This window comes from Sinocyclocheilus rhinocerous, unplaced genomic scaffold (genome assembly GCF_001515625.1).
Source record: "Sinocyclocheilus rhinocerous isolate Xijiao unplaced genomic scaffold, SAMN03320098_v1.1 scaffold28, whole genome shotgun sequence".
Classification (NCBI taxonomy): Eukaryota; Metazoa; Chordata; class Actinopteri; order Cypriniformes; family Cyprinidae; genus Sinocyclocheilus; species Sinocyclocheilus rhinocerous.
The window spans coordinates 1,215,168-1,227,261 of NW_015652416.1; the positions used below are offsets into that span (position 1 = coordinate 1,215,168).

The 12,094-nt window shown below is 38.1% G+C and overlaps 2 protein-coding genes across 2 annotated transcripts in view; one reads left to right on the plus strand and one right to left on the minus strand.

The window, feature by feature from the left end:
* Positions 1-954: 954 nt before the first annotated feature.
* On the minus strand, positions 955-4,135 carry igfbp6b (insulin-like growth factor binding protein 6b). The gene is made up of 4 exons (XM_016521000.1): positions 3,484-4,135; positions 2,593-2,627; positions 2,041-2,160; positions 955-1,712 (listed from the first exon to the last, which is right to left on the minus strand). The coding sequence occupies exons 1-4, from the start codon at positions 3,851-3,853 to the stop codon at positions 1,599-1,601; spliced, it is 639 nt and encodes a 212-aa protein (XP_016376486.1). The 5' UTR covers positions 3,854-4,135; the 3' UTR covers positions 955-1,598.
* Positions 1,693-12,094, plus strand: part of LOC107714925 (SPRY domain-containing protein 3-like) — a 69,996-nt gene continuing 59,594 nt past the window's right edge. Inside the window, exons 1-4 of the mRNA XM_016520923.1 lie at positions 1,693-1,744; positions 2,057-2,163; positions 9,459-9,595; positions 10,753-10,828. Of these exons, the coding sequence (XP_016376409.1) occupies positions 1,693-1,744; positions 2,057-2,163; positions 9,459-9,595; positions 10,753-10,828 (372 nt within the window). The remainder of the gene's footprint in view (positions 1,745-2,056; positions 2,164-9,458; positions 9,596-10,752; positions 10,829-12,094) is intronic.

Sequence of the window (12,094 nt, forward strand, 5' to 3'; positions counted from 1 at the left end):
TAACAAGATATTATACCCTGATAAAGCATAAAGTTATTCTTAGTAAGCAAAATCTGCTCTGGGCTTGCAAAAATGCACAGTCACCATAGCTCAGTATGCACAAGGTAATATTTGTATGTGACATTTGTATGAGCATATGGCTGTATTTTTGCAGCCAACAGCAGCATCTGCTCTTTCTTGTTGCCTTTTGCTAATTCATTGCTTCTGTTTTTTTTTTTTCTATTTCAGTTGTGCATTTGCATGGTTTGATAGTATTCATAATTTATCATATTCAATTTCATGCATGTGGGTTTCCAAATGAGATCCTGCAAAGAGTCAGTCTTTATATTAACATATGCATTTATTTTTCTCTGTATCTGTTTATTTATTTATTTTGTATCATAGTTCTTGCACACGTTATATATATATATATATATGTTTTTTTTTTTTTGCAATGGGCTCCTTTTCAAGGGCCCACAACTACTGGCACATATATTGATACAACAAAATCAGTGTGAGGTACATTGATCAGACATTATTTTGTGCACTTTTTCTCAATGCATTTTGGGAATGAGAAAACACAGAGTTCTGAACAAAATACCCAGAATACAATCTGAAATATTGAAAATTAAGCCATATAGTAACACTTTCCAATACTGAAGGATCAACATAAATAATGACATAAAATAATACAAATTATATCAAAAACACATGTACAGCAGTAAATGCTCTTAAGGGTGTGTTTAAGTTGTATTTTTGTTTTTAATCCCTTTTTATGGTGACACCATCGCATGGCGCTCACTCTCTTAGCAAATAAAATAAGCTCTGTTTTGACAATGAAAAAACTGCTGAGAATATAAAAATACATGGCATTGTAGTTCATTAAATAAATCAACAATTTATATATATTTTATATATATATATATATATATATATATATAAAATAGCATATTGAAATATATAAAAATATGCCTAACAACTTCTCGAAAAAGGTAACAGCCATCAGCTGAATATTCCACCTCATGACACAACCAACCACGATAACCTCACTTATGTACAAATAATCCACGACGTGTGTTTGCGGTCAGTGTCGTATGAACGAAAAAGGAGTATTTCCCAAATGTGCACATTATGGTAGCGTTTAGATGTCGTTTACATGACAATGTGTACGATTCAAAAGTATGCAAGTCTTCGAGGAAAAGATTCAAGGAAATTTAGACGCAAAGGTATATTCTGTTTTCATATCTATAGTTTTGTCAGTGTATCATTGGAGAAGGGGAGAGGGGACGTCACCCCATCTGCTTAATAGTTAAACAGCCTATGAGAAACAAACATAGGAGTTGTGGCCAGGAATTAAATATCTCTCTGTAACAGCTGACCTATCCCAACTTAAGCTCATGTGGTGTAGTGGTCATTATTTCTGTGTTCTGATGGTGTTTATTCGAGTTTATGGCAGTGAACGTGGTCTGGACGTTCTGAGTGAGGGCCCGTTTCCATGTGAAGTGGTTTATCCCTGGAGTGTCCTGGTCAGGCAGTGTCTTGCACCGAGCTGAAGTCATCCCCTCTCCCTGTACCCCTCCTCTTCCTCCAGGCTCAGAGCTGTGGGGCCGACGCTCCCCTCACTCTCCATCACATGGTAAAATGCCATCCTCCCCGGCACGTGATGGCACGGTGTTGCCCATCTCATTGACGCACCAGCAGTGGCCGCGCTGCATGCCCTTAGAAGACCGACACTACAAGACAACAGGAGATTGTTCTGGCTTTGGTACATCGAAGGTTGTCATTCGCAATACAAAATGGCTCATAATGGTGACCTTCAGATTTCAAAACTTCCTCCTTAGTTCATTTATTGAAACGAACTTCCACAAGGAAGTTGGGTAGATACTACTAAACCGGAAGAACTAACAAAAGAGTAAACAACAGTGATAAAATAATCCTTCTCATTATTATATAATTGACTTTTTTAAAATGTTAATGTTACCAAAGCCCTTTTACCATATCAATAAAGCCACTTGAATCTTTTCCCTATTTCCATTGGATATTGATTTAGTTAACCAGTACCTGCTTTTTCCTGTAGAACCCACGAGTGTCACAGTTTGGGATGTAGATGTCACGATCGGACTGGAAAATGGTGAGTTCGAGACCTCGCAGGACAGTGTTGAGCAGCTTGCGACATGGAGCCTGGTGAGGAAATGTTGAGAACAAAATGTTGGAATGCCACACGTCATGCTTAAGAATTTGTATTATGTATATTTGCTTAAGAGGCATTTTGATCATTCCATTCTCTTCTGGCACTGATTGTTTTGTACCTAGAGGTACACAAATGAGTTTGGTGTAACAATATAAAATAATAAGTATATTCAATTATATAATTATTAAAAAATCACATAAAATCATAAGGTTTTCAGGATCTTAAAACTAGAGTTCCACTTTAATTATACAGCCACAATCTGACCTGTCTTTAACATTTAATATTAATTTAACAATTGATATAAAACAGTTAACAATGAAGCCTAATTAACCCTTTTTCCAGTAGAGTTTTTTTTAAATCTTGGTCTAATGCTTAGATTGTAAGCATTAATTATAGAAGCCAAAAACCAAAGATAGACTCACCTTGTCTATTTCACCACTATTTGAAGGATGTGGCCCTGTGAGAAAAGGGACATTAATACTGAATTATGACTCTGCATTTTTGAGAAAAAGACATTGAAACCTGTGATTCAACTAAATGAATATGTTTGGCTGTGATTTAAGAGTATATGTTGTGTGATTTGGGATATTTGATCTGGACAAACCCACATTTTTAAAGAATAGTTCCTGAAACCATTCTTATAAATTGACAATATAGGCTACATCTCTTAAGTTGTAATGACTGAAAGTAAACAGTAGATGGAGACTGCATGACTACATTTCACCTGCTACATGAAATGACACTGTAGGAATGTGGGTGACACTGATATACACTCAAGAACACATACACTACTCTTGCTCTTTATCTCCTCTGTTTCTCCTCTTTATTCTGCTCTGAATAGTTCTGATGTCCATATGCATGGCACAGTTGCATATACTGTCACACAACTACACACACACATCTATACTCCTATACAACCCTTGCACATTCATCCAAATGGCCATTATTACAAGTGATCTTCATCATGCGTATTTACGACGTGCGAAAGCCTCAAATCACAGAAATGCCTTTACACCCTGCAGGAATTTACAGCCATCACATGCAAACCAGCAGCTATTCCCGGCACTTTATGCACATGTCCTTGGTTCAGTTACAGTTTTGTCATCCTACCAAGCCTCTGATATGGACACTGCAGCGCAGTGGCTTGCCAGCACATCCGTGGAACCTGAAATGCATCCTTGAGCTATTTCGCTGTGGTACTTAAAGCAGATAAGCCATCGCATTTTCTCACCGCATGCGGCACGGCGAGACGCCGGCGAAGCTACGGCATGGAGGAAGGGACCGCAAAGGCATCCGCTGGCTGAAACTCTTACCTGTGGGGCGGGGCCTCTCGGTGGGACTGGTTCCGCTCTGTTTGGCGCAGGAGCCTCTGCCTTGCAGCAGAGCCTGAAGGGGGCTGTGTTCACGTGGAGGGGGTACGCAGCGAAGCCCCTTGGCGCAGCTCAGGGTGTAAACCCCACAGGGCTGCCCCGACGCCAACACGGTGGTGCTGGGCGCCCCAGCCGGGTCCCTGGAGGCCCGGCCCATGCCCGAGGGGTGCCCGTCTTTACAGGTCAGGCAATTTTTGTGGGGGCCCAAGCGACCCGCCAAAGACCAGGATCCACTGTAGATGATCAGCAACAGGACAACGGGCGTTAAGTTGGAAAGGAAAGACATCTTGCGTCCGGGTCTCAGGTTCTCCATGCACGGTTCTGTCGTACGTGGCTGATGCTATTTCTGGAAGTCTGTTTCTCTTTCCCCTCTCTGGTTCTTTGCTCGGTTTTCAGCTTGGTGAGGCTGCGAGCTGGGAGTCCCCTGCAGTGCCAGAGGATACAAACCGAGAACGAGTGAGAAACGGCAAGCAGCGGCTTTTAAAGATCTGAAAGGCGGTGATAGAGAGCGAGAGGGAGAGAGCACAGTTATGACACCTTCAGGGGCTGGGACTGAGAGAGAGAGAGAGGGAGAGAGAATGTGTAAGGGGGGGTGGAAAGAAAGAGAGAGAGATTATTTTTCCTTTTAGAAATCATCAAGCACTGCTCCAGCTTTCCCTCACCCATTATTGTATCTGGAAACATTCCTTTGCCCAGGATACTTACTCTGGCTATGATGGTTACTTTTTCTGCATCATCTGTGAAAATGTTAGAGCATTCTAGTAATCTTTGCCATGGTAACAATGAAGGCGAGGGATTCCATTTCTCTGCCGACTACGGTAATTTGCTTGTGGGAGAGTCGCACAATTAACCCTGTTGCTTCTAATAATTCTAAAAAGATCAGCCACTTCATAGAAGTCAAGCTTTTTTATGTAGCATTGTAGTATTAGTTACTTTTTGAACCTTTTCATAATCTTTCAGATGCAGAAAAACTACTTATTAAAGTTGCGATGAAACTGAAGCGGTGACTGATCTTTTCTTCCGTATTGTGACATACTTCTGAACATCGAAAAAGACAAAATGTGGAGCAGGGATTTGGTTTGAGGTTCAGTTGATTGGATGTTGACATGTGGGCATTGCACTCCAAAAATGGATGTAGACGAACGTGAGCTTGGGGTTGGCATTCGTCATGGAAGTTACGAATTGCCAAGCCAAAAAGTTTTTAAAAAATGACACGTATATGGACTAAGCATTCACAATAATATCAACAACGTGTTAAGTTGTGACGCAAGAAATTTCTGAATCCAAGCCTCTACTTGTTTTAATTGAGAACACTCAATATTTATTCACACATTTAAACAAAGCTTTTAAAAACTAAAGGTATAAATTACAGTCTCCAGGCTCAGTGTCCTGGACACCAATATTCAATGATTCATAAAAGATGAGTCACTGTCTGACCATCCGACATTTCTGTATGGAGATAAAGGTTAGGATCATGATTTTTCAGTAGTATGTTGCTTGCTTTTGGGATATGATAATGTTTGGACCCGTTGACACGTGAAGTCAGACTTAACAAGTGGCTGAACAAGCACCTGAATTGAGAACGTTGCTTTATGATGGAGTGATTCAACACGTGAAGTCAGACTTAACAAGTGGACTGAACAAGCACCTGAATTGAGAACGTTGCTTTATGATGGAGTGATTCAACCAAGGGTGATTCTGCCACTTAATAGTTTATTTTGGAGAAGGGACCGTGTGGATACTTGGGGCAGTGTTTTCACTGGAATGTACACAAGACGATATATGCCAGCAGCTAATAATGCAATCCATCAGCCTAGTCATCCTTATCTGATCTCTTTGGAGGACTTCATAAAGTTCAGAGTTGTCCTTTGGCACAGATACCATTAATCGAGTCGTCTTTTAGTGCCGAGAAGTCTCGGAGTGCTTTTGTTGAAGACGATGAAAATTCCATACAGTGGCCAAGGGGTTTATACCTAGATTTAAACCAACTATTTTTACCATCAGGATGCACCCAGCAGATGTGTCTGATGGGGTCTCTTACATGCAAAAGCCTGCTTTCAGATCACACCCAGTTGAAGGGGTCCCATAAGGACAGAGTGGTGTTTATTTGTTGTTGTCATGAAGCGGGATGAAAGTTAAGATGTCAAAGATGGGCTGGTATGAGTGCAGAAGGCAAACAGGATTTAGATGATTATCTTACGATATTGACATGTGTGGTCATAGTTCTCTTTAACACAAACATGTTTGCTTTCTGAGTCTCGGTTTGTGCCGCAGAAAAGATCTGTTTATCGGTTATGAATACCATTGAACAATCCCAATTTGATAGGCCAGGCCTAGTTATTTAACTTCTGGAAACCACAAAATGTTGGAGTGTTCCTTGTTTGGGCAAAAGTCGGCTAATAATTTATTTTGGAGAAGGGACCGTGTGGATACTTGGGGCAGTGTTTTCACTGGAATGTACACAAGACGATATATGCCAGCAGCTAATAATGCAATCCATCAGCCTAGTCATCCAGATAAATCTGATCTCTTTGGAGGACTTCATAAAGTTCAGAGTTGTCCTTTGGCACAGATACCATTAATCGAGTCGTCTTTTAGTGCCGAGAAGTCTCGGAGTGCTTTTGTTGAAGACGATGAAAATTCCATACAGTGGCCAAGGGGTTTATACCTAGATTTAAACCAACTATTTTTACCATCAGGATGCACCCAGCAGATGTGTCTGATGGGGTCTCTTACATGCAAAAGCCTGCTTTCAGATCACACCCAGTTGAAGGGGTCCCATAAGGACAGAGTGGTGTTTATTTGTTGTTGTCATGAAGCGGGATGAAAGTTAAGATGTCAAAGATGGGCTGGTATGAGTGCAGAAGGCAAACAGGATTTAGATGATTATCTTACGATATTGACATGTGTGGTCATAGTTCTCTTTAACACAAACATGTTTGCTTTCTGAGTCTCGGCTTGTGCCGCAGAAAAGATCTGTTTATCGGTTATGAATACCATTGAACAATCCCAATTTGATAGGCCAGGCCTAGTTATTTAACTTCTGGAAACCACAAAATGTTGGAGTGTTCCTTGTTTGGGCAAAAGTCGGCTGGCTGATGTTCTCTTATTAGAGTTGATTAGTCTTGGCAAAGAACGCAAAAATCACCTGCCGTCTGACATTCCCATCCGTGCCACAGCACGACCCCGTTCTCTGTTTCCACATGTTCTGGCAGGAGAATGTTCCAAGAAGCATGCCAAACCGATGGGGTCTCTCTGTTTCCAGATTCACCAGATTACACGGTTTTCCTCCTCGTCTCTGTCTACAAGTCAGAGTTCGATGGTTCCGGCTCTTATGTTTCTTTTAAAACTTTTCTGCTTCCATTTGTCAGCAGTTTCTCAGTGTAACTTACACCAAAAATAAGATGCATGCATCATCCTGTCTTTCAGATGTTACGGCCCATACGCTTACAGTACATTTAACTCCTGCAGTCGTTATGAGTCACAGACACAAGGGGCCTTTAGATTGTACCAAATGTTCTGTAACCCACTTTTCAGTTGTGTGAGGTAATAGAGTGCCAGACCGTTTTAATAGACTGAAAATACGTCCTCATAGAATGAAAAATGGAAATAGTTGTGTCAACACTTGTGTTAATAATGTGTTAATAATAAAGTATTTGTGTCACTTCATTAAATGACTTCATTAAATGGAGTACTTGATTCTGATTGGTCTTTCTTGGTATTCACTGGCCAGATACTAAAGAATAATAACCGTTGACCAGGAAAATGATGTAGCCTATATCTGACCACTCATACAGGATGAATGTCTCTCTTTAATCTTTACAAGTAAAAAAATAAATGAATTCAAATCAATATTTTATAAATTTTTTAAAAATGTATTTATTTTATTAATTAGCTGTGAGATCATGTACAGTGTGTTTTTAATTTAACAAATGTGATTGTGGCAGTATTCACGCGATAATATACAGTCAGCTGGCCATTATTGCAAAATAAACCCTATTTACCCTGTTGGGTTTATTTTTTGCGATGATGACCAGCTGACTGCATATTGTCACTTAAATATAGCCACAATCGTTTTTAAATAAAAAACGCATGATTATACGATAATAACATATTATATTTTTTATGTTAAATAGGACCCAACTGTGTGCGTGTGTGTGTGTGTGACACACACACACACACACACACACACATAACGTCTTGAAAAAATATTTATATACTTTATGCTTATAAAATTATATGTAGTATGTAAAATTGGTCAAAAGCTAATTTCTCCTGCGCAGTTCTTGAAGCCTAACTCAAAAACCCCTGCGTGCGGCTGTGAAGTTTCTCATTGGTCAAACGCCTGTCAATCAACTCTGTGACGCCTTTCATTGGTGCGCTGCATTCATTCCTCGACTGACGCCATCCAGGAAGAGCCGCTTTCACTTCTGCGAAGTTTGTCAGGTAACTTAGCTAATGGAATCCATAGCTAGAAGTAAACATAAGTGGCCTTAGAATGTTATAACGTCTTACCCACTGATGTACATAAGGTACGTACGTAACGACATAATATTTATATACGTTACATTGTAATGACTAGACATTTAGTGGTTCTGTAGTTTTTGTATTTATTTCGAGTAGGCCTCAAAGCTAATAATTTGTTAGCTATGCAAGGTGATTAGCAGTGATTGAAACTAACTTGCTAGTATGAGCTATTGCATCTGTTACTTAATTATTTCCCTTCTGTCAAATGTGACACAAGCTTTTCTTTAAACATACAATCATTATATAAATAGTAACGATACGCTGTTATAACAGAATTTAGATAATAGTTTATTGTTGACACTATATATAGCATTGATGTAGTCAGTATTTACATAGCCAGATGCTTTTGTCTGGACTACTGTCTGTCCAATTTTTTTTATGAGAAACAAATCATATCTGTATCTGTTGCTAAATGCTGTAGTAGGTGCCACCATGTGATTGACATGATAATTATGACAATCTAGAATGATCATATCCTGGGTGTATGTATGACAGCTGACACGTTACATCTGTTGAGGCCTTTTAGACTCTTAGATAACTCCTTATAGTAGTAGTATAATTTATTGCATGTGTGTATAGCCCAAATATGACAATAAGGCTCTGTGATAAAGATAAATGTTTTGTAAACGACTGATACTGGGGAACTTACAGTTGACTCTAGATAATAAGGTATTTAGTGCTGAGTGATGTTCATCTTAGGTGTAGGTGGGGAGACAAATATGCATCCCATTTCTGAACCATTGCACACTTTAGAGCAGGGGATCTGAAACTTTTTTATTATGTCAGCCGAGAACCCAAGACGTTAAATATTTGCTTCGTATCCACTGAGATTTTAATTAATATTTTTTATAATTTAACGACACATTCACATGTACATGGTTTCTTTTATGACAGTCGGTGCTTGCAAGTAAACTTAATCTTCCCTTTAAGCTTGATAATAATTTAATAAGTACTATTATTATTAGTTGTAACTGAAATATATTACAATTATTCTGTAAAATAAAACGTGAATTTACAGGTACATTAGTAATTATAATGTTATCTTATTTTACACTAAAAGTTATAATACTAATATTTATGTTTTACTTTTCAAACATTCAGAACATTATGCTTGTAACATTTAAAATCCTCAAGCTTTTATTTTGGAAAAATACTGGTGAACGGTTTTAAACTTCTATCCACAAAAATGCTGCAAGTTATGCGAATATGTGAATAAATTGAATCTAGCACACTTTGTATTACAAAATGCATGTTAAGCACACAGCATATACAGAGATTTGTGAGAATCAGAATTGAATATGAACCGATTTGATAACGCAAATTGTCAAGATATGTATGTTGCAATTTCAGTTACATTTCAATTAATTGTGCATCTGTTTTCCACTCCACAGACCTATGAGATGGATGATATCAATTTACACTACAGATTCTTGAACTGGCGGCGCAGGATCAGAGAAATCAGGGAAGTCCGTGCTGTTCGTTATCAAGAGCGATACAAACGAATGTTGAAGAATGGAGACACGCTAAGGTAGGTTTGCCCAGCGAGTGACCCACGCTCTGTTCTTTTTCCAATGTGTTTGGAAATCAGCTCCTGGCCTGTGTTGACCCCCCTAGTTTTTATGGAAAATTTCTGCACTGCTTTTCATTTATCCTTATTTATTTGTATATTTTGAATTGCACAACCATCCACCCCCATCGATATCAGTGAGCTGGGCTTGCGAGCGTAAAGCATTATGTGTGCGTGTATTTGAGCCACTAAAGACGTAATCAGCCTCGACTCACTTGACCTCACTGATTGAAACAATTATAATTTCAGAGAACATCAGTGGCTACTTGTTTTTATTTGATCAGAATAAGGATGAAAAGCAAACTCCATCCATTAGAAAAATAAACAGGCCTTGCACATGTGATGTTGTAATTCATCTTTTTTTAAAGGCGAAGTCTCCAGCATTTTCAGAATGAATTTGTATCGGTTTGTTTGTTCAGTTTGAGAATTCAAAGAGTGTAAAAAATGTGTGCTGACTTCAAAGGAATAGTTCACTCAAAAATATTGTAAATATGTATATTGAGATTTAAAAAAAAAAATGCTTTGGAAGATTCTTATACTAACCAAGGCTGCATTAATGTGATCAAAAATACAGTAAAACAGCAATATTGTGAAATATTATTGCAGTTTCAAAGAAATGTTTTTGTTTGAATATATTTCAAGATGTAATTTATTTCTGTGATGCAAAGCTGAATTTTTAGCATCATTACTCCGGTCTTTAGTGTCACATGATTCTTCAGAATTTTTTCTAATATGCTGATTTGCTGCTCAAGAAACAATTATTGTTATTATTATTTAATTCATTTTGGAACAATATTTTTGGCTGAACTGTTCCTTTACATAGCATTTTGCTCTACATTTTATGATGTCTTTAGTTCAAGTAGTGTTATTGAAGATCAGTAGCATTGACAGCTATGATTTAACTTGATCTTTCTGAGTTACTTCTGGCTTGAATCCTTAGAAAATAAACTGCTGTTCGGTCTCCAAAAGTAGCTCTCACCCATATCATTGTGAAACATGTAGAAACACAACTGAACGTGATTTCAACAGCACACATCACTGGACATTTTAATAATGTACCTATAGCAACAGTGCTCTGGTTATTGGAGATTAAGCTTTTTATTACTTCCCTGCTGTAGTTACCAAGGGAACTCTGATGAAGTTGGCTGCTACGTGGCTCCACGCCCCTTATCAAAGGGAAACTGTTACTTCGAGGTAAGCAGCACACCTATGTTGTCAGGTTGCTAATAACATTAGAATCATGTAAACACCCTTTCTATTGCCTTTGTTAGGAAATCCAGTCACCTAAGTACTAATAACTTTGTAACTGTATGCACACAGATATCAAGTCAAGTGATTTCAACTATTTGAACCTAGTGTAATTTCGTGGATTTCCTATATTGTATGACTCAGTCACACTATTTTTAATGTTTTTAATTTTCCAAATGTTTGACTTTCATCTTGCCTTTGACTATCATTCATTTCACAGCAGTTTGAACTAATCAGCATACCATGTCAGGGCTTGACATTAAGCATTCTCATGTGGTTGTATAAAAGTTACTTGCCCGTAGAGAAAAAAATACATTTAAATTGAGTTATACAAAACATAGTATAGTGTTTATATAGAGTATATGTCGTAGATTTTGTGAGCATGTCACATTTAGTTTTAGTTAGATTTTTCTTTTTAAATAAAATATTAAACAAAATCATAAAGTGAAATCAGTATCAACAAAATTCATCTTTGCAATGCAGAGGAAACACAGAAGCTGCATCTGAAGTGGATTAGATATATTTACCCACTGTTTAATGCAGCTCTGATGGACATGGAATGCTTTAACCTGTGGTTACAAATGAATAAATAATGTTTTGATGCACAAAACGTTGAATACTGATATTTGAAATTATAAAAAAAAAAATAAAAAAATTTAAATGTGAAATAAAAACCGCCAGTAGGTGGCATCAAGTCGCTGTTAATAAGCGAGTCATTGCGATTGAACCGAATCATTTAAACTATTGATTCATTCAGGAACGAAACACCGTCATGTTGCTCAGAGACGCAAAACAGAGCTGTGGCTGTGTTTGGAATTATTTCTGTTGGCGAAATAGAACAAAAACAGGCAATATTGTGTCTAAAACGAAAGTCTCTTAAAGGGTTAGTTCACCCCAAAATGAAAATTCTGTCATTAATTACTCACCCTCATGTCGTTCCAAACCCGTAAGACCTTCGTTCATCTTCGGAACACAAATTCAGATATTTTTGATGAAATGTGAGAACTCTCAGACCCTGCATAGACAGCAACGCAACTGTAATGTTCCCAGGTCCAGAAACGTAGTAAGGACATCGGTAAAACAGTCCATGTGACATCAGTGGCTCAACGTCAGTTTTGCGAAGCTACGTGAATACTTTTTGAGCGCAAAGAAAACAAAAATAACAATTTATTTAACAATTCTTCTCCCCCGAGTTACGTATTCCGCCATTTT

Bases quoted from the DNA above. Each gene is read 5' to 3' on its own strand.
- igfbp6b (XM_016521000.1), bottom strand. From the start codon at position 3,853: ATGGAGAACCTGAGACCCGGACGCAAGATGTCTTTCCTTTCCAACTTA. The intron at 2,628-3,483 runs GTAAGAGTTTCA...CTTTTCTCACAG, and splicing joins CGAGAGGCCCCGCCCCACAG to GGCCACATCCTTCAAATAGT. The intron at 2,161-2,592 runs GTGAGTCTATCT...TTTCCTCACCAG, and splicing joins ATAGTGGTGAAATAGACAAG to GCTCCATGTCGCAAGCTGCT.